This window comes from Rhinoderma darwinii, chromosome 9 (genome assembly GCF_050947455.1).
Source record: "Rhinoderma darwinii isolate aRhiDar2 chromosome 9, aRhiDar2.hap1, whole genome shotgun sequence".
NCBI classification, from domain to species: Eukaryota; Metazoa; Chordata; class Amphibia; order Anura; family Rhinodermatidae; genus Rhinoderma; species Rhinoderma darwinii.
The window spans coordinates 43574878-43593170 of NC_134695.1; the positions used below are offsets into that span (position 1 = coordinate 43574878).

The 18293-nt window shown below is 42.3% G+C and overlaps 1 protein-coding gene across 1 annotated transcript in view; it reads left to right on the top strand.

The window, feature by feature from the left end:
* The first annotated feature begins 1021 nt into the window (after positions 1-1021).
* LOC142660336 (5-hydroxytryptamine receptor 3A-like) overlaps positions 1022-18293 on the top strand; it is a 28996-nt gene continuing 11724 nt past the window's right edge. The window contains exons 1-6 of the mRNA XM_075836935.1: positions 1022-1067; positions 7779-7927; positions 8939-8983; positions 10377-10486; positions 11522-11608; positions 12392-12483. Of these exons, the coding sequence (XP_075693050.1) occupies positions 1022-1067; positions 7779-7927; positions 8939-8983; positions 10377-10486; positions 11522-11608; positions 12392-12483 (529 nt within the window). The remainder of the gene's footprint in view (positions 1068-7778; positions 7928-8938; positions 8984-10376; positions 10487-11521; positions 11609-12391; positions 12484-18293) is intronic.

The following is an 18293-nucleotide window of genomic DNA, read 5'->3' on the forward strand; positions in this document are numbered from 1 at the left end:
GTGGATGCAGCTATTCTCGGATGTCGACCTCCCCAAATAAATGTTCTGAGTTGTTTTTGAAACTTCATAAGAATAGAGGATGGTATGGGAACAGATAGAGTACGCAGAAAATACAGTATTTTAGGTAAAATAAACATTTTATAACATACATTGCGACCCAACCAGGAAGGTTCATGCTTCGATATGCTTTTAAGATCTTCCTGAATAGTGGACAGCAAAGGTTCTAGGTTCAGCTTAGGCATCAGAGTAAGAGGAAACCCAATCTGGATCCCTAAATAGACGACAGAAGTATTCTCCCATTTGAAAGGGAACTCAGCTTGAATGGCTCTCTTCAAAGTATGGTTAATGAAAAGCCCTAACACCTGGGATTTAGTGGCGTTGATCCTATAATATGAGACCAAACCGCGATATTACATTCATTATTTCTCGTAGAGAAGATAAAGGGTCAGTAACCGTCAGGATGACATCATCTGCAAATAGGCCCAGCTTGTGTTGTTGGAATCCTACAGGTATTCCCCTTATATTTATATTGGAGCGAATAGATTCCGCAAATGGCTCCATAACTTTCAAGTATTTATTATTGATACATTAGTATTTATGATTTATGGCTTTTTGGTAATACTTGCTAAAAAATATTGCGCCGTCTTTATCCACATTTCTGTGTTTTGTGTTTTATCTATTTGTTGTATTAGGTTTTTAGCTGAATTGGGCCTTGTACCATCATGTAACAGTAACATATATATTGGTTCTGTTATTGAAAAAAACTGAATTAAAAAAAGAGTAAATGTCTTCTTGGAAATTTGAAAACTTTAACAATTAACTTGAGAAACCCCAAGGCAAATTGTATTATCATAGATGGTTTTAACTTTATTGCCACGGTCACAAAGCTTAATACTTTTTAAACAGGTTTCTCCACTTTAAAGACGTTCTTAGTGAGTCAATTTTTATCCCTCCCACTCCAAACAGAACACAACTTCTGCACGAGATGTGAGGTCTAACACTCACTGTCTCCCACATTAGGATGTCTCTTCCAGGAATTATACTGCCTCTTACAATCATTCTGCTGGGTAAGTCATTTATATAGAATTTACAGATTATGGATGATGTCCCATCCGCCTTGGGATTAAAACATTATTTGTGAGTTCACCTTTGGCAATGTTACCCTTGAAAGTTAAGGACCAGCATTTCTAACAATTCCCCGACATGCTTCTATTTTCAGAATGGCTTGCTTTATGAATGAGAACAGTTCTAATATTCCTCATCATTGCCTTACAAGTTCATTAGGAGAAAATTGGTTGCTGTTTTATGGCAGCCTGTATTCAATAAATAGTGTAGCAGGCACAAGATTATGGTTTAAGTAGCAGAAACTTTTTATTGACTTTGCTTAAAGTTGCAAAACATGATATATCTATTTGGAACTTCTAGTCCCATGTAAAAACTAGTAATGTTACAAACCATATTCTAAATATACTAGTTACTTGTAATTATTCGTATAATTCAATGCAATTCATACAATTGAATCGGTACTGTGCTAAGGACAGCCGAGCACTTCTAGAATTTCCAGACAAACCGCATTTTCACTGCAAGTTTTATTTAGTTTTAGTAAATTCTATGATATAACCAACGTCATATCCCAATAATAATGTCACATGAACATCTTATAATGAAGTTGTAAAATTAGATTGGCTGAGTTTATATTTGATAAGCCAAGGAATATAGAAGCTCAAACTGACATGGGTAGAGCTCAATATATTATTACAGTGCAGTTTATGTTCATTATGGTAGTTTTTTGGCATAAGTGTGACTTATGTATCATCCATGCCTGACAATATTTTTAGTCTACGTCAGATTCATCAACAAGGTGAGAGATTGGAGCACTACTTGAGCAGTGCGGCAGTATTGAAGTGGTTTTTTTTTTCTCTAAATTTTCAATTGATGAGCAGAATGAAGGGGCCATGGTACCCTCCGTAGAACAGGCTATCAATGTATCGACCTCCGGGACCCTGATCGAGGAGTGCCCCTGCCCCTTCAATGCAATACCCGGGACAGCAATGGCCATATGCATGTTACTTTGCCTGGTACTGCAGCTCAGCCTATTCAAGTGAATGGGGCTGAGCAGAGCAAAGCTGCATTACCAGGCACAGTCACTCACATATGGAAGTCACAGTGCCGGGTACTGCATTAAAGGGCAGTGGTGCTACACTGATCGGGGTCTCGAAGGTCAAGCCCCCACTAATCAGTTGATGACTATCCTTAGGACAGTATTAATGTAAGACTCGGCACTCAGGTTCTTGTTGAAAATTAAACAATAGAAAAAATAAAACATAATAATATCGCTAGTATTATGTCTTATTTTTTTCTCTTGTTCAATAGAATTATCTGATGATGGTGTTGCTAGACCGAAAACGTTTACATTTATTACATAGAAATACCCTTATATTCTTTATCACCAAGTCATTCCGAATTATCTGATGAAGGCTTTGCTAGACCGAAAACTTTCATAATATTGGGGATTGCAAAATAAAAAAAATCAAGTTTTGTCAGCAAACACCTGAGTCCCGAGTCTTACATTAATATTATTATAGAGTCCTACTCGAGCACCATTATTATTCAGGGTGCCGTAAATCCTCTATACATTATATTATCCTTAGGACAGGCCATCCAATTGATAATCCAGGAAAAATAAATACTTTAATAAATCTCCCCAAGGGTGTCATATTTATAAATAAAAAAACAATTGTATTTTACAAATTTTTCTTAATGAAAAGAGCGCAAAATTGGCCAAATGTTGAAAAGTGGCGCACAGACGTGAATTTCACTCAATTACTATTATTAAGTAAAATGTGTAGGCACAACTTTTTCCCTTTAGAAAAACATTTTAAAAGAGTGCCTAGTCCAAATTGGCATTTGCTGTTTTTTAGAGTACAAAAAGACATACACTTATAAAAGTGGCATAAAAACTGATGACAGGATAAAAGCATACAAAATATAGGTCTGCCATTTTGTGTTCCTCCACTTAAAAAAACGACTTTACCCGATTTTTCTAAATCGCCCCTCTACAAAATAAGTATGCAACGTGGATTTATTGATGATACACTGTAGGCAGACTAACAACCAATCAACTTCTTTATTAAACAGCAGCGTATACGTTTCGGAAAAGCGGTCAATAACCGAGGTTGGGAAACTTTACCTCCACGGGAGATCCCACTGTGACCGTTTGTGTCAAAGGATTCTGTGGACACAGAGGTCCCGCCTTCTATAGTGCTGCCACGGTTCACAGAGTCACCACTCTCTACCACACGGCTTATCCCGATGTCTTTATTTACTTATGTCACCGGGTTGCACCAGATTCCTTTGTGGAGAATGCCCTCCTACCCCTGCTACACTTACGCGGGTTGGTGTGGAGGCACCGCTACCTTTCGCGCACGGACACCCTCGGTGGTACTGTGGCTACAGTCCGAGAACCTTAGGCACAATTATTTAAGGGGATATTGTAAAGTAAGTAGATAGTCCAAAGTCCATGCAAATAAGTCCATTGAATAAGATAATTCCCGCTGCAGCCCTTTTTCAGATTTTCATTTTCGTTTTTTCCTCCCCACCTTCCAAGAGCCATAACGTCTCCGGAGGCAGGGCTTAATAGGTTCACAAAGATGGCTGATCTGGGGGACTTCATTAGGCCCCCAGGCAGCCATAGCAACCATCGCCCACCCGCAATTGCGTTGCGGGGGGCGCGATGAGCTTTTAGAGGGGGTAGCCCCCTCTTTCTAACGACTTAAATGCTGCGTTCGCTATTGACCGTAGCATTTAACGAGTTAAACGAGCGGGATCGAGCGCGATGCCACTAGTTACTCTGAAGTGTCGATGGAACAAACAGCCGACACCGGCATCGTATGGAGCGGGTTCACTCCGTGAGCCCGCTCCATATTTCCCCTACCTGACTTTGGCGTATGGATACGTCAAATGTCAGGAAGGGGTTAAGACCGCTTTGCACTGGCTATAACATAAACATACCTTGCTTGTAATTTGTATGTTTATAACCAGTAAATATTACTTCAAAGATGACTGTTCACTCAAATTACTACAAGGAGTGGAGGGATGACCAGACTTCACTTGATAATTATATTCTGGATATAATTTATTCAGTCAATATTCAGACCTTATTCTCAGGTTCCAGTGACTTGATGACACTTTGTGGTGTTAGATTCCCAGACACTCTCATGCTCAGTTTCTTTATACCTATTGTCACTCTAACTCCCTCCACTGTCATTACCTCACAGTTTCCCGTTTTTTTCTAACTCCACCCCTTCTCTCTCTCTAACCTCTTTCTATCCAGATGCTGCACAAATCACCTTGACCAGTGCGGTCACCTGATCTGTGCACTAATACAGGGCTCAATGGGAACCCCCTTAGTGCAGGGCTGCAGTGTTTCCTTGGTTGCTAGGGAAACCCAGCCTCACCCCCACCCACTGGGAAGACATAGCGAAACTAGAGGATACAAACTACCAAGACAGACACCGGGGGACACACACAAGAGGGTGGGGGAGCAAAACACGCAACCATTTACAATACCTGGTGGGTGACCAGGAAACACCCCACAAGTATAATGGATTGATCAATGTATCACATTTCTCAACATATATCACAGCCTAAGTAAACGTCTTGTTGTCCCTTGAATATATATATACGGTATATATATATCTTTTTTTAATGAGTAGGTGCAACAACGAAAAGCCTTTAACCCAACAATGATAAGGAATCCGTTCAATGACAAAAAGTGTTGAATAAACATTGGCAATGACCTTAAGACTGCACGAAAGAGTTTAGAGATGACTTGTGGAAGGCAATTATTAAAGAAAGTTCTTTTTACTTAAATGTTGATTGGATGCTAGGAATTACACTATTCAAACATTAAACTATTCTTGAATATGCTGAGAACTGGACTGTAGAAAAAGTTATTAGCCTGATCAGACCAATCATGGGACTCACAAGCCCAAATGACAACTCTACTATTTTGCTATTTTGGCATCATTTACCAAACTTCTCCAAAAACTTGTGGTTTAATAAGTTTTTGTTGAACTAAAGTGACACATAACAGAGATAATATTATCTATGTAAAGAAAAAAAAGGAAGCGAGAAAGCATGGTATGTGGACTAAACATTGTAAGAGGGGATAAGTATTTATACGGATACAGTAGTAATATCACTTTAATAAATATAAATTAAAAAATGAAGTAAGGCTCTGTTCACATCTGCGTCGGAGGCTCCATTAGGGGCCTCCGTCGCAGATCTGGCCGAGATTACCGGAAACAATAGCGCAGCATGATTGCGCTATTGTTTCTGGTAAAACCACAGACACCCCGACGAAAAGTCAACTATGGGTTCCGCTGGCAGCCGGTGGAGTTTGTGGTGCAACGGAACTGGCGCTTCAGGTTATTCCCTTGTTCCTCTCCTCTGACGGAGCAGAACAACGGAATGACCCAATGCAGGTGTGAACCCAGTCTAAGTGACCCTGTTCAGTGTCACAAATATGCAATAATAGAGAGTGGACACAGAAACGTTTTGATGTCACCGTATTTCATATTTTCATTATGCATTTCTATAAAAATATCACACTATTTTCTTCATATAATTGGGGGGTGCAGTGTTGTTCCAAGTCTTTAGAATCAGGTGCGTAACTCCAGAAAAATGACAAAAGTGATTCCGTGTCAATTCAGTTCAATTTGTGTATATACATTGTTTTCCTATACTAAGCCTATTTAATGGAACAGTTTAGGCATGAGAAATGCAGATCTATATATAAAGGGCAGAATTTCTACTGTATACATATATATACACATACCAAAAATAACACCTCATTGTAAAGGGTCCATATTACACAGTGAGTATAAGACAACGATCACACCTTCTGGGAATTGCCCAAGCTTTCTACTTCCTTCGAGCTGTTTTCAGGCAGGTTGTTTCCAGAATTTTCTGGGAGTGGTGGTGTCTTTAGAGGAGTAACGTAAATGACCCAGAGATGTATTCTGTTTGTAATGGGAGTGTAATGAAGGGGGTGGGGAAACAGACAAGTGCGCCCTAATCTACCCGCCACTCAGTCCCTGCCTACATGCAACGACCCGCCCTAGGCGACGGGGTACAACTGGGCGACGGTCCCTACGCTCAGTAAGTGCACGACAGACAAACAGACAAGGGTACACAAAGCTAAGGGAAATGGGGCAGTTGCCCACGGCAAAACCGTGAGCAACAAGAGTGGTGAACGAGCAGAGTCAAACCAGGAGTGTACGAGGTACCAAACGCAGAGCAGGAGAGTAGTGAACAAGCCGAGTCAAACCAGGAGTGTACGAGGTACCAAACGCAGAGCAAGAGAGTAGTCAACAAGCCAGCGTCAGTATGAAGCAGGGTCAAATAGTTCAGAAGCTGCAGCAGGGCCAGGAAACCAAACGAGAAGAATCACAAGCAAGGAGGAACAGGAAAGGCAGGTATAAATAGACAGAGGGCGGGAGCTAGCTCCGTCTGGCCAGGCTGTTATAGGCTCTCCCACTCCTAAGCCTGCCATCCTGAGTGGTGGAAGATGGAGTCAGTCTCACAGACATAGAAGCAGGTGCAGACTGATTACCTATGGGTGTTGACACAGAAGTTGTGCCAGGCAGATCCTTTACAGGGAGTTTTGTTTTGCAGACAGACCACTATGGGGAACAAGTAGTAGTACCCTACAGGTTATACCCTGGCGGCTCCTTTGAATCCAGAAGGAAAATCACAGACACAGTGATTAAGGAAACTGGTTTTCTTTACTCTCCATTAGAGGCAATGTTCATGAATGTTACAAATACGATAAGTCTCTTCAAACACAACTCTGTACAGTGGCTGGCAGTGATGACTTTATGTCCAACTCTGTCAACATTGTTAGGACTCTTCATGGCACCATGCCTAGCATTATGTTTCTAGCAGGCCTCCGCAGCTTCCATCCCACTGGCAATACAGCTGTTTACAGCCTTTGGCTGCTCCTGCCCCATCTGGCCTTAAGTCTTGGCACTGCTCACACACCTTTGTCTGTGTTTCGGGTGGCTGTGGATGTTGGTCACTCCACCTGTATCCTCAGGAAAACATGCCAGGGGAGGACAAGTATCTTCTGTACACCCAACTACTTGGCACCAATTCCAAGCTCCTTATATAATGTCTGATAAGGCTTCACCTCCCTTACCCAAGATGTGTGACCTTGTTGTAGCGCATGCGAGTCTCTGAACTTCAGCACTAGGGGAATAAGTACCACCCCAAAATGGTGTCCTGGACTATCACTGCCTGGGGCCCAAGTTACTCAAAGTTCACATGGCTCTCAATAGGATAGGCAGCGTTGAGTCCTTGGGGTCTCACCCAACTCCGACTATTGACCGCTTCTAACTCTCAAGATCCCACCATATGGGGTCCTTCACCAGACTAACCTCAGAGGAATTCCATACAGAAAGATCTCACTTCCCCTAGGGAAATTCATCGCCGCCATGAACACACATTATTAAATACACATTACGTACCCTACTGTTTTACCCCTATTACATGTAGATATGCAGAACATAAAGTTATGAAGTAATCCATGAAACAACTGATATCAACATACTAAATATATTGCTGCACTTTATGGAGAAGAAATTTAAACCTGGTAGGTCTGGCAGATAAAATATTCCCAATTACAATTGCTCTGCAAGTAAAATAAATTAGCAATGACCATGACACTGTCCTACTTAGCGATTTAATTGTTGTTATAGAATATTATACTTTTTCAGGTACATGCCACTGTGAAAATACCTGTAGTTTCAATGACGTACTTCAGATTACGACAAAACTCCCAGGTTCTGATGTGCGACCAGTAAGGAACTGGAAATCTCCCACCACTGTTCGTATAGACCTGTTCCTGTATGCCGTTATCAGCTTGGTAAGAACGTTTCATTGTTTTTATTGGTGCTCACTCCCAAACTTGTTACTGCATAGAGGATTTTGGTGATCTTGTATACAGTTAATGAGAGTCATTTCTATAAGCTCCATCATATTTGTGGTACCTCATTTACCAGTACAATGTCCAGAAAACATCATATTGACTTGAAAGAAACTAGATGTATAGCAATTTGGCAACATATCAAAACATACAGAGCACACTATGACACCATAGCCTCTGTCCATCAAGTAGACCCCATCTTAAGTCATGGATGTCTGTAAAATGCTTGCTTGCAGAACACTTTGCTGTGCTTTCACATCATCTAGAAGCCTTTGCAGCCTTCTCCTTGTCCCTCCCAGAGTATCCTCCTTTCACGTACACTGTGAGAGCCTAGTTAAGACACTAATTCCTGACATTTATATAGAAAAACATTCATGAATTTCCTTCCCAGATCCATCATTTCCCAGGACTGCCTTTAGACGGCCTATTGTGCCTATAGGTTAAAGTATTGGGACAGTGAGACCACCTAGAGAAATGACACTCAGTTTTGAACTAGGGTTCCTTGGACCCAACTGAGGAAATGATTCTGAGGGCCCATCCTCCATCTACAGAACATAAATACATCCTAATTTAATTTCATCATTATCCTTGTTGTTGTCATTTCACACACAAGACATACAATCAATAACGCCTAATAGTTTATATGTGAATCATCCCATAAGAAGTGGCAAGTGATCGGCTTCAAAGTCAGCATCAAATCAGGTTGTCTTCTGTTGGACCTTTGAGGCCCATTATTGAAGCACAGCCTGGGCCCACAAATGCATTTTCTTGTACTCTGGTGGACCAGTCCAACCGTGATGACATATACCCCGGGTGGTAACGTTCCACAGGTTGAGTAACCTATGATCTGGATGACTGCTCATATCTACTATAGCTGAGATGTGGAGGATTCAGAACTATGTCATCTCTTTTAGCCACACATTCATTTATCTTACGTTTTCTCTATTTCAGGACACCAGTTTGCAGACTTTGACCACATATATTTGGTTTAGCATGGTAAGTGATCACATTCACAGCACAATATTCACCAATGTCACTTAATTAATCTATTAATCGGCCTTGTGTAGTATATGGATTTGAGAACTACTGAACTGAGGGTCCGGAAGCATTATTATTGTAGGGTGCACTCACTTTCTTCACTTATATATTTAAATAGTGACTACACTTTCATCAAACTTTAGATATGTCATAGAGACATATCAAAAGTTTGGATCGGTGGGAGTCGGCTGAGACCCCCACCGTTTCTAAAACTAAGGTGCAGAAGCGCCCTGCACTTTTGGCTGTGATCGGCACTCCCTGTCAAGCTGAAGACGAGTCACTTTGATGTTCTATGTAAGGCGTCTTCAGCCTGATGAGGAGCGCTGATCACAGCTGAAGGAACAAATTGTTCAACTGAGAGCTTCTGCACCTTAGTTTCAGCAACGGTGGGGTCTCAGCTGACTCCCACCGATCCAAACTTTTGATATGTCTTTATGACATATCAAAAGTTTGATGAAAGTGTAGTTCCTATTTAAGCTGAACTCCAATTTTATCAAGCACCCCTCCAGTATTTTGTGATGCCTACAAAAAGGTAGACATGGCTTTTAAGATAGGCTGAGTGTATGATTGATAGACGTTTTCCACCAATCTTACTTGCAGAAGTAGTACCTGTGCTCTATTCCTAAATGGAAATGCAACATCTGGGGAAAATTGGTGCACCCTACACTGTAATTACATACTGGTATAGTACAGAGAGGTTAGGGTCCATCAGTACGGTCTCTAGCTGTTCGGGATTCCCTGGGCTTAAATAGTTTGGGAACCACATGCTTTTTCTTGATTTACAAAAACTACCAGGTCAGTACATTTAGATTCTCATGCAATAAGCCTTTCTTTCTCAATATAACAACATACGGCTGAGAAAGATCACCTTAGATGCATCAGGGAAAATGATTCTGAGAAGCCCACCTTCAATCTAAACAATACATGCGGACATCCACTTTTATTTGCATTATATACTTTATTAATATCATTAATACACACAGGACATTTCATCAATAGGTTCTAATAGGTTATTTATGAATCAATTCATAAAATAGAGTAGACCCTGGTGGCAAGTGAGTCATCTGCAAATGAGGGGTCTTCTGCTGGACCTTTAGACCCATTATTATGTCAGAGCCTGGACCCGCTAATGGATCCTCTGATACTCTGGTGGACCAATCTAACCTGGTTACTGTTTACCTCCTTGCTTTTGCTAGAGACAGGGGTGCTATTGCTTTAATAACCAATTCATGAGATTTCAGAATCTTCCGGACCACCATCAATTTATACAGAACATATACAACATGTGCATGAGGACTTGTTTTTAGACTTTGGCTTGCATTATAGTTACTATGCTATTTTTTAACTGCAGGCATGGAACAATGAGTTCTTATCCTGGAACCCAGATGACTTCTGCGGAATTAAGAACATTTTAATTCCTAACAATAATTTTTGGTTTCCTGACCTCTACATTTATGAAATGTAAGTGTGATTCAAGAAATAGTTCACTTGTTAAGTCTATGTATTTTATATAAAGTTGTGCGAGGTGACAAAATGTAGACAATGAGAAAAGGGACAACCGGTTTTTTTATGCAATTTTTTTTTCGTTTATTTGACATGTTATACAAGAATTATTCTCTGTTAGATCATGCAAAATATAACAGTTTTTCAATTAGAATCATTAAAAACAATGCTCCTGTTTCTAGATATTGCTGTTACAGACCTGAGAATCAATTCATAATACGTCAGAACGTCCATCTAATGTATACAGTGCCGGTGGTCACACATGCTACTGAGCTCAGACCCACCACCAAGAACCTCTTATACACAGGCAGCATTGTGCATTCTGCTATTGTGCATGCCAGCCAATAAGAATTGGCGCACTAGAAGCGTCTTCTTACCAGCACTGAATACATTAGGTGGACGGGAATTGAATGAACATCAGGAGGCGCCATAACAAGTATGTAATTGCAATATCTATACACAGGAGCATTTTGTAAGAATGATTCCTATTGAAAAATGTTTATGTTTTTTGTGATCTAACAGAGATTTGTTATGCTTTATTGTGGATTTTTTATATTTTATTGAATTAATCCATTAAAAAAAAAAGTATGCAGTCAGAATAAGGCTGAGTTAACATTTGTGTGGTGAATTGCATTTTTCTGATACGTTAGAGGAGCAAAGAAATGGAATTCAAGCTATGACAGATCCGTCACACGATGGCGTCCGTGGAGTTCCGTCATAATGTTGGACATTTTTCCAGAACAAATAGCGCTGCATGCTGAACTATATTTTAAGTCAAAAGTTACGGAATCTGCATCGGAAACTCTGAATGCAACCTACAACGCAGATGTGAAAAGAGCCTAAATTTGGATCTATTTAACATATGTTTATTTAGTTAGGCTTTTTTTGCCCGTAAATGTTTTTTTTATTATTATTCTAGATGGGTCTAAACATTTATAGTGGTTGTTATACACTGGTTACTATTTCTTATGCATTGTAAAATATATTTTCCAGGACAGAGTCTGACAGCAATATTCCAGTCATCCCATACTTCTCTGTTTCCAGCAATGGAACAATAACAAATTCAAAACCTTTAAAGAGGCTCTGTCACCAGATTTTGCAACCCCTATCTGCTATTGCAGCAGATAGGCGCTGCAATGTAGATTACAGTAACGTTTTTATTTTTAAAAAACGAGCATTTTTGGCCAAGTTATGACCATTTTCGTATTTATGCAAATGAGGCTTGCAAAAGTACAACTGGGCGTGTTGAAAAGTAAAAGTACAACTGGGCGTGTATTATGTGCGTACATCGGGGCGTGTTTACTACTTTTACTAGCTGGGCGTTGTGTATAGAAGTGTCATCCACTTCTCTTCACAACGCCCAGCTTCTGGCAGTGCAGCACTGTGACGTCACTCACAGGTCCTGCATCGTGTCGGCACCAGAGGCTACAGATGATTCTGCAGCAGCATCGGCGTTTGCAGGTAAGTCGATGTAGCTACTTACCTGCAAACGCTGATGCTGCTGCAGAATCAAGTGTAGCCTCTGGTGCCGACACGATGCAGGACCTGTGAGTGACGTCACAGTGCTGCACTGCCAGAAGCTGGGCGTTGTGAAGAGAAGTGGATGATACTTCTATACACAACGCCCAGCTAGTAAAAGTAGTAAACACGCCCCGATGTACGCACATAATACACGCCCAGTTGTACTTTTACTTTTCAACACGCCCAGTTGTACTTTTGCAAGCCTCATTTGCATAAATACGAAAATGGTCATAACTTGGCCAAAAATGCTCGTTTTTTAAAAATAAAAACGTTACTGTAATCTACATTGCAGCGCCTATCTGCTGCAATAGCAGATAGGGGCTGCAAAATCTGGTGACAGAGCCGAATCATTAGTTCCTGCAATCTAGACATCTACAAGTTTCCCTTTGATGTCCAGGCCTGTACTTTAAGCTTTGGTCCTTATATTCATACAGGTACAGTATCTTATTACATAAATCCCTATTAACGCGACTATTCTGACTTAAATGCATTGAAAAAGCGGGGCTTCAGAGTTGCCTTGAGCAAGACTCCTTTACTAAGGTTTTTCGACACTTTGCTAACTAAAAAAAGTGTCAATAAAAAAACACCAGGTCGGAACTGGCATTATATTTTGCCGATGACATATTTATCAACAGGACGTGCGCCATGTTTCTGAATTGATATATATTTTTTTTTAAACTCGTTTTATTGAAGAATTGAAGTACAAATGCAATCATACTACTCACATATTACAGAAAAAAGGGCATATAAAGTGTGAGACAGCACACATCAGTGTGTCCAAAGCAGGGGAAATGCATACATGTAAACAGTCACATATCACATAAATACTATCAACCAACCGTGTAGCGTCAATTGTGTGTCAATGACCGACGGAGGTCATTATACCGGTGTGGGGTATATTGAGTCACCGCAGAGGTACACCACGCTTCCCAAATTTTATGGAATTTATCAGGGCATTCCCTTTTTTTGTATAGTATCTGCTCGAACGGAATAATAGAATTCACGAGTTACATAGTTACATAGTAACAGTGATTTCCATTTAGACACTGTAGGAGGACGTGAGTCCATCCAACGTAAAGCTATAGTTTTCCTTGCCATAAACAGTATCTCTCTGAGGAATATTTGCAAGTAATGGGGCCAATGTTCATCCTGTAAAATACCAAACAAACAGAGTTGTGGACTAACCGGAACAGGTATATGCAGAAGGCCAGCAGCCACCCCTACCCACTTCAACCCAGAAAGTGGAAACAAATGGACACTCCCAGATCATGTGCCAAAAATCTGACCTCGGGTGCCGGCACCTGTGGCATGCCGTACTCGGGTATCGACCCATTTTATGTAATCTAACTGGAGTAAGGTAGCTTTGATGTACTATGGATAACTTGCTATCATCTTATTATTAGCAGCTGGAGACACAAATATCGGAGAGGACAGGACCTCCTCCCAATCCCCCTCCGTTAGGTCCAGAATTTGTGCAGTCCATTTGCTTTTTACCTGCAGGGGTGTGCTAGCTAATTTGGCCAATATAAGAGACGTGTATATGGCAGATATCAAACCTCTGGGGCCCTGGGATTTAAAAATGCCTATCAGAAAATGTGAGCATGTCGTGACAAGGGAGGGATACTGGGCTCGTAGAGCATGGTGTAATTGTAGGTATCTATAAAAGGCAATCCTAGGTATTACAAAGTCCGACTGCATTTGTGTAAATTATTTAAGAGCGTTGTCCTCGTACATATCCATAAGAGTACATACCCCGCTTTGAATCAAGAATGCAGGTTCCAAAACATCTGACATATGTGTGAGTAGAGGGTTGAACCATAATGGCATATCAGCTGGTACATCGGAGTACCCATAAATACTTTTCGCAGTCAGCCATACCTGGGATGCTACCCTATGAATGGGCAACACATTATTAATTGCCGACAAGGGCCCCTCTAATACTGGCCATAGAGTGCTCGATTGCATATGAAATGCCAAATGATGTTCCCTATTTAGCAAGGGCATGTTGTCGACCCATACCTTCAAATATCTTAATTGTCCCGCCAAATAATAAAGAAATAGGTCTGGCAAAGCTGCACCTCACAGGTTTTTCGGGCGCTGCAGAGTAGTTAAACTAAGCTTAGAGCGGTTAGAACCCCAAATAAATGCTGGGAATAAGGCATGTATCTGCTTGAAATAGGTTTTAAACACCGGTGTCGCTGCGTGTTCAAGCATATAAAGACATATGGGGAGAATGACCATTTTAATTAAATTTATTCTGCCAGTCACAGCCAGGGGGAGGTTGCCCTAGATCCTAAATTTAGCCTTAACATATTCTAGTAGCGGTAATATATTAGCATTGTAATCATTCCTATGGTCCCAGTTGATAATGATACCTAGGTATTTAAAGGAGGAGACCACCCTCAGGCCATGTATGGAGTCCGACCATCCCGCCCCCTGTAAAGGCATAAAAAAGTCCAATTAATATGGAGTCCAGAGAACCCCCCAAAAATCTCCAGAGTAGTGATCGCTAGAGGTAAGGTCTCATTTGCCTGGGACAGGAATAGAACCATGTCGTCGGCGTATAGGCCAATTCTATCTTCCCTACCCCCCAAACAAATCCCTCTGTACTCAGGGTGTTGTCATATACGGATAGCTAAAGGTTCAATTGCAAGGGCAAAGAGCAGTGGGGATAGGGGGAATCCCTGTCTAGTACCTCTCTGCAGACGGAAATATGGGGATAATTCTCCATTTACAAGAATTTGTGCCCTCGGTGCCTTATAGAGTATCTTGTCAAAGTCTCAACCAGATATATCCACTCTATGGAGTCAAGGGCTTTCGCGGCATCCAATGACGCCATAGCCCAGTCAGCCTTCAGGGCTCCGTCAACCTGGCTGAGGACCTGTACTCTCCGAATATTGTCAGAGGTGGACTTCCCAGGCATAAATCCGGACTGGTTATCATGAATAACCTGGGAAATAACTTTATTGAGCCGAATTGCCAAAATTTTAGTGAGTATTTTATAGTCATTATTTAACAACGATATTGGGCGGTAGGAACTACATTCCAGTGGATCTTTGTCGGATTTTAGCAGGACAATAATAGTGGCATCATACATGCTATCTGGTAACCGACCTGTCCTAAGGGCATAGGAAAACATTGCACAAAGTGAGGGGATGTGGTGATCTAAGTATTTGTGATATACCTGTATAGGGATCCCATCAGGACCCGATGCCTTCCCCTTTGACATTGCTTGCAATGCTTCCCTTATCTCATCTTCCGTCACCTCAGCTTCCAAGGCCTCCCTGCCTTCTACACTCAATGTTGGGAACAGGAGACCATCCATATAGGTCAATAGCTCTGACATGTCATAGTTTGCTTGAGAGGCATATAGCTCCTTGTAGAACTGCACAAAAGTTGCGGCTATGCCCTTTGAGTCCGTCAAGCAAGCACCAGAGGTATTGTGGATTTTGAGAATAGCTGGGCTTTTAGAGTTCTGATGTATTAAATGGGCCAGAAGTTTACTGGACTGGTTGCCCAGTTCAAAATATGATTGCTGTGCGAAAAATATCTTCCTATTTGCCTTTTCTTGTAGCAGCAATAAATATTTCTTCCCGACTTGCAACCAGAGATCTTTATTCGTGTCGGTGGGATCAGCAATGTATTTACCCTCCAGGACCATGCATTGCGTTTCCAACTCTAGTTCAACTCTGGTAGAATCTTTTTTTAAATAGGAGACAGTGGACCGAAGACACCCTCTAAGATAGGCCTTCAGAGTATCCCATGCAATGCCCGAATTTTCAAACGTACTATTTGCTAAGTTGAATACTTCTAGTTGGTCAGGTACCCTGTCTTGAGGGCCGATCAGGGTCAGTCAAAAGGGGTGTATTTTCCAACTCTTAGGTAAGGGATGGCCAGGGAGTTGAAGGCTGAGCACCATGGGGGAGTGGTCAGACTCCACTCTAGATTTGTAGGAAACAGATTCTACCAAAGGCACTATAAGTGAGTTACCCACCATATAATCTATGCGGGATAGAGAGTTTCTGCCTAAAGAGTGACAGGAATACACTTTAGTTGACGGGTATTTATAGCGGTAGAGATCCGTACACCCCAGCTCATCCATCAATAAGCCCAGTACAGATACCGCAGGTGGTACGCGATCCCGATCCAAAGAGGCGCTAAACCTATCCAGGCTGCAGTCTAAAACCATATTAAAATCTCCCATGCCCAACATTTTAGCTGTCGAATATGTTGCAGCAAAGATGGCCGCCATCTGTAAAACTTGTAGAGATGCTGGGGGGGGGGGGGGAATGTACATACCCAATAAAACATAAGGAACATTTTCAATGAGAGCATACGCAAATACATATCTGCCCTCACTATCAGTTTTAGTATGGATAGCTTTCCATCTGACAGACTTGTGAACCAAGATGGACACACCCCTCGAGTACGATGTATGATATGAGTGGCTAGCCCACTGGACCCAGGGCCTCAGAACAGTGGTCCTTTTAGCAGGCGTTAAGTGAGTCTCCTGGAGGCACAATATGTGAGGATTGACTTTACGAATGTATCCATACAATACCACTCTCTTCCGCGGGTTGCCCATACCCCTCACATTCCACGACATTACAGTTAAAGAAGACATTTATGGCATATACCAATCCCATGTAGGATAGAACCATAATGCCTCAAAAACACCAACAATCCCGCCCGTCCCATAAGCGCCTAAGAATTATACACTGCTACCCATATGCGTTTATATTTGTACAATAGTGAATTAGTAACTGCCCTCCTCCAAGGCACATTCTAACAGAAAACCATGAATAACATATTGTAAATAATATAACAATACCGGCAATGCATGGAGATGCATATTACATTGCTGGAGCATGCCCAAAAACGTGGCATTCAAGTATACGGGGGTAATACCCGCGCTAAACAATAACTCGTCAAGCTTTCACCAACAAGGGGATATACGGCAGCCCCCTCTGGCACGACGCCTCACCTATCAAAATTCACGAGGATTCGTAATGTCCAGGCAGTAGGTCTGGCCAGACTGTCGGGCCCAGTCCAAATCACCGTCAGGAAGTACCATATCCAATATCCTATGAGCCGTCACGAAAGGTCGGTGATCCAGAATAGTCCCACATCGTCAGTCAGCCATATAGGAGACGCCATCTGTGTTGTTTGGCGCTTTTTAATTCCGTCTAGGTGTGCGCCTACTTCTCACACAGTCATCAGCATCCTGCGGGGAGTTAAAAAAAAACTGATCTCTCTCCATCCACATTTCGCATCCTTGCCAGGTATGACATGGAGTAGGGAATGCCCAGTTCTCGTAAGCGCCTTTTCACTGCAAGAAATGTCGCACGTCTCTTCTGCAGGTCAGCCGAAAAATCAGGGAATATCGAGACTTTCGCCCCATTGTAGGTAATCTCCGGAATCCGGCGTGCGAGATGTAAAATCGTGTCCCGGTCGTTGCAATTAAACATGCGGGCCAGCAGTGGTCTGGGAGGTGCCCCAGGTGGCGGCGGTCTCCCTGGCACTCTATGAGCTCTTTCAACCGCCAAGGCCTGCGAGAATGGCACATCTGGTAGCAGGTCTTTAATCCATTTCAGGACAAAGTCACCAGGGTACTGACCTTCGACCCTTTCCGGCAGCCCGATTATCCGCAAGTTATTATGGCGGAGCCTGTTCTCCAGATCATCGGATTTCTGCTTCCACAGTTCAGCTGCCGACTCCAAATCACCGATGGCGCCCGGCAAGGACGCTGTCCTATCCTCCACCCCGGATACTCTGTCTTCCACGTGAGTCAAGCGCTCCCTCATGGCCTGCATGTCCTGTCGCATAAGGCCGGTATCTTTCTTTACTTCCTCAAGCTTACCAGTAAGCGAGGTCTTGCAGGCTGCAATAGCTGTTAGCAGCTGAGATGTCATCTCAGACAATGTGGGCTCAGGTGTGTCCTCCGCTGCTGTGTCCTGGCTGCCTGAGGGGTCCCCTCCTTTAGCACGCTGTGGTAGAGGAGGGCGGCCGCCATCTTGCCCCTCGCCGCGTGCAAAACTTTGCAGCTTCTCCGCGGCCGACTGACCTCTGGTGGGGCTCATCTTGGCTCCGGTAGTCACCCTCGACCGTCTGGATCTCCTGGACGGTATGTTGGCCAGCTGTAGGATGTCTGCAGGATAATGTTAGCGCGGGTTTACTGTGGAGCTCCTACTCCATGTGACTGCTCCCGCTGCGCTCTAAGCCACGCCCCACCTGAATTTATAGA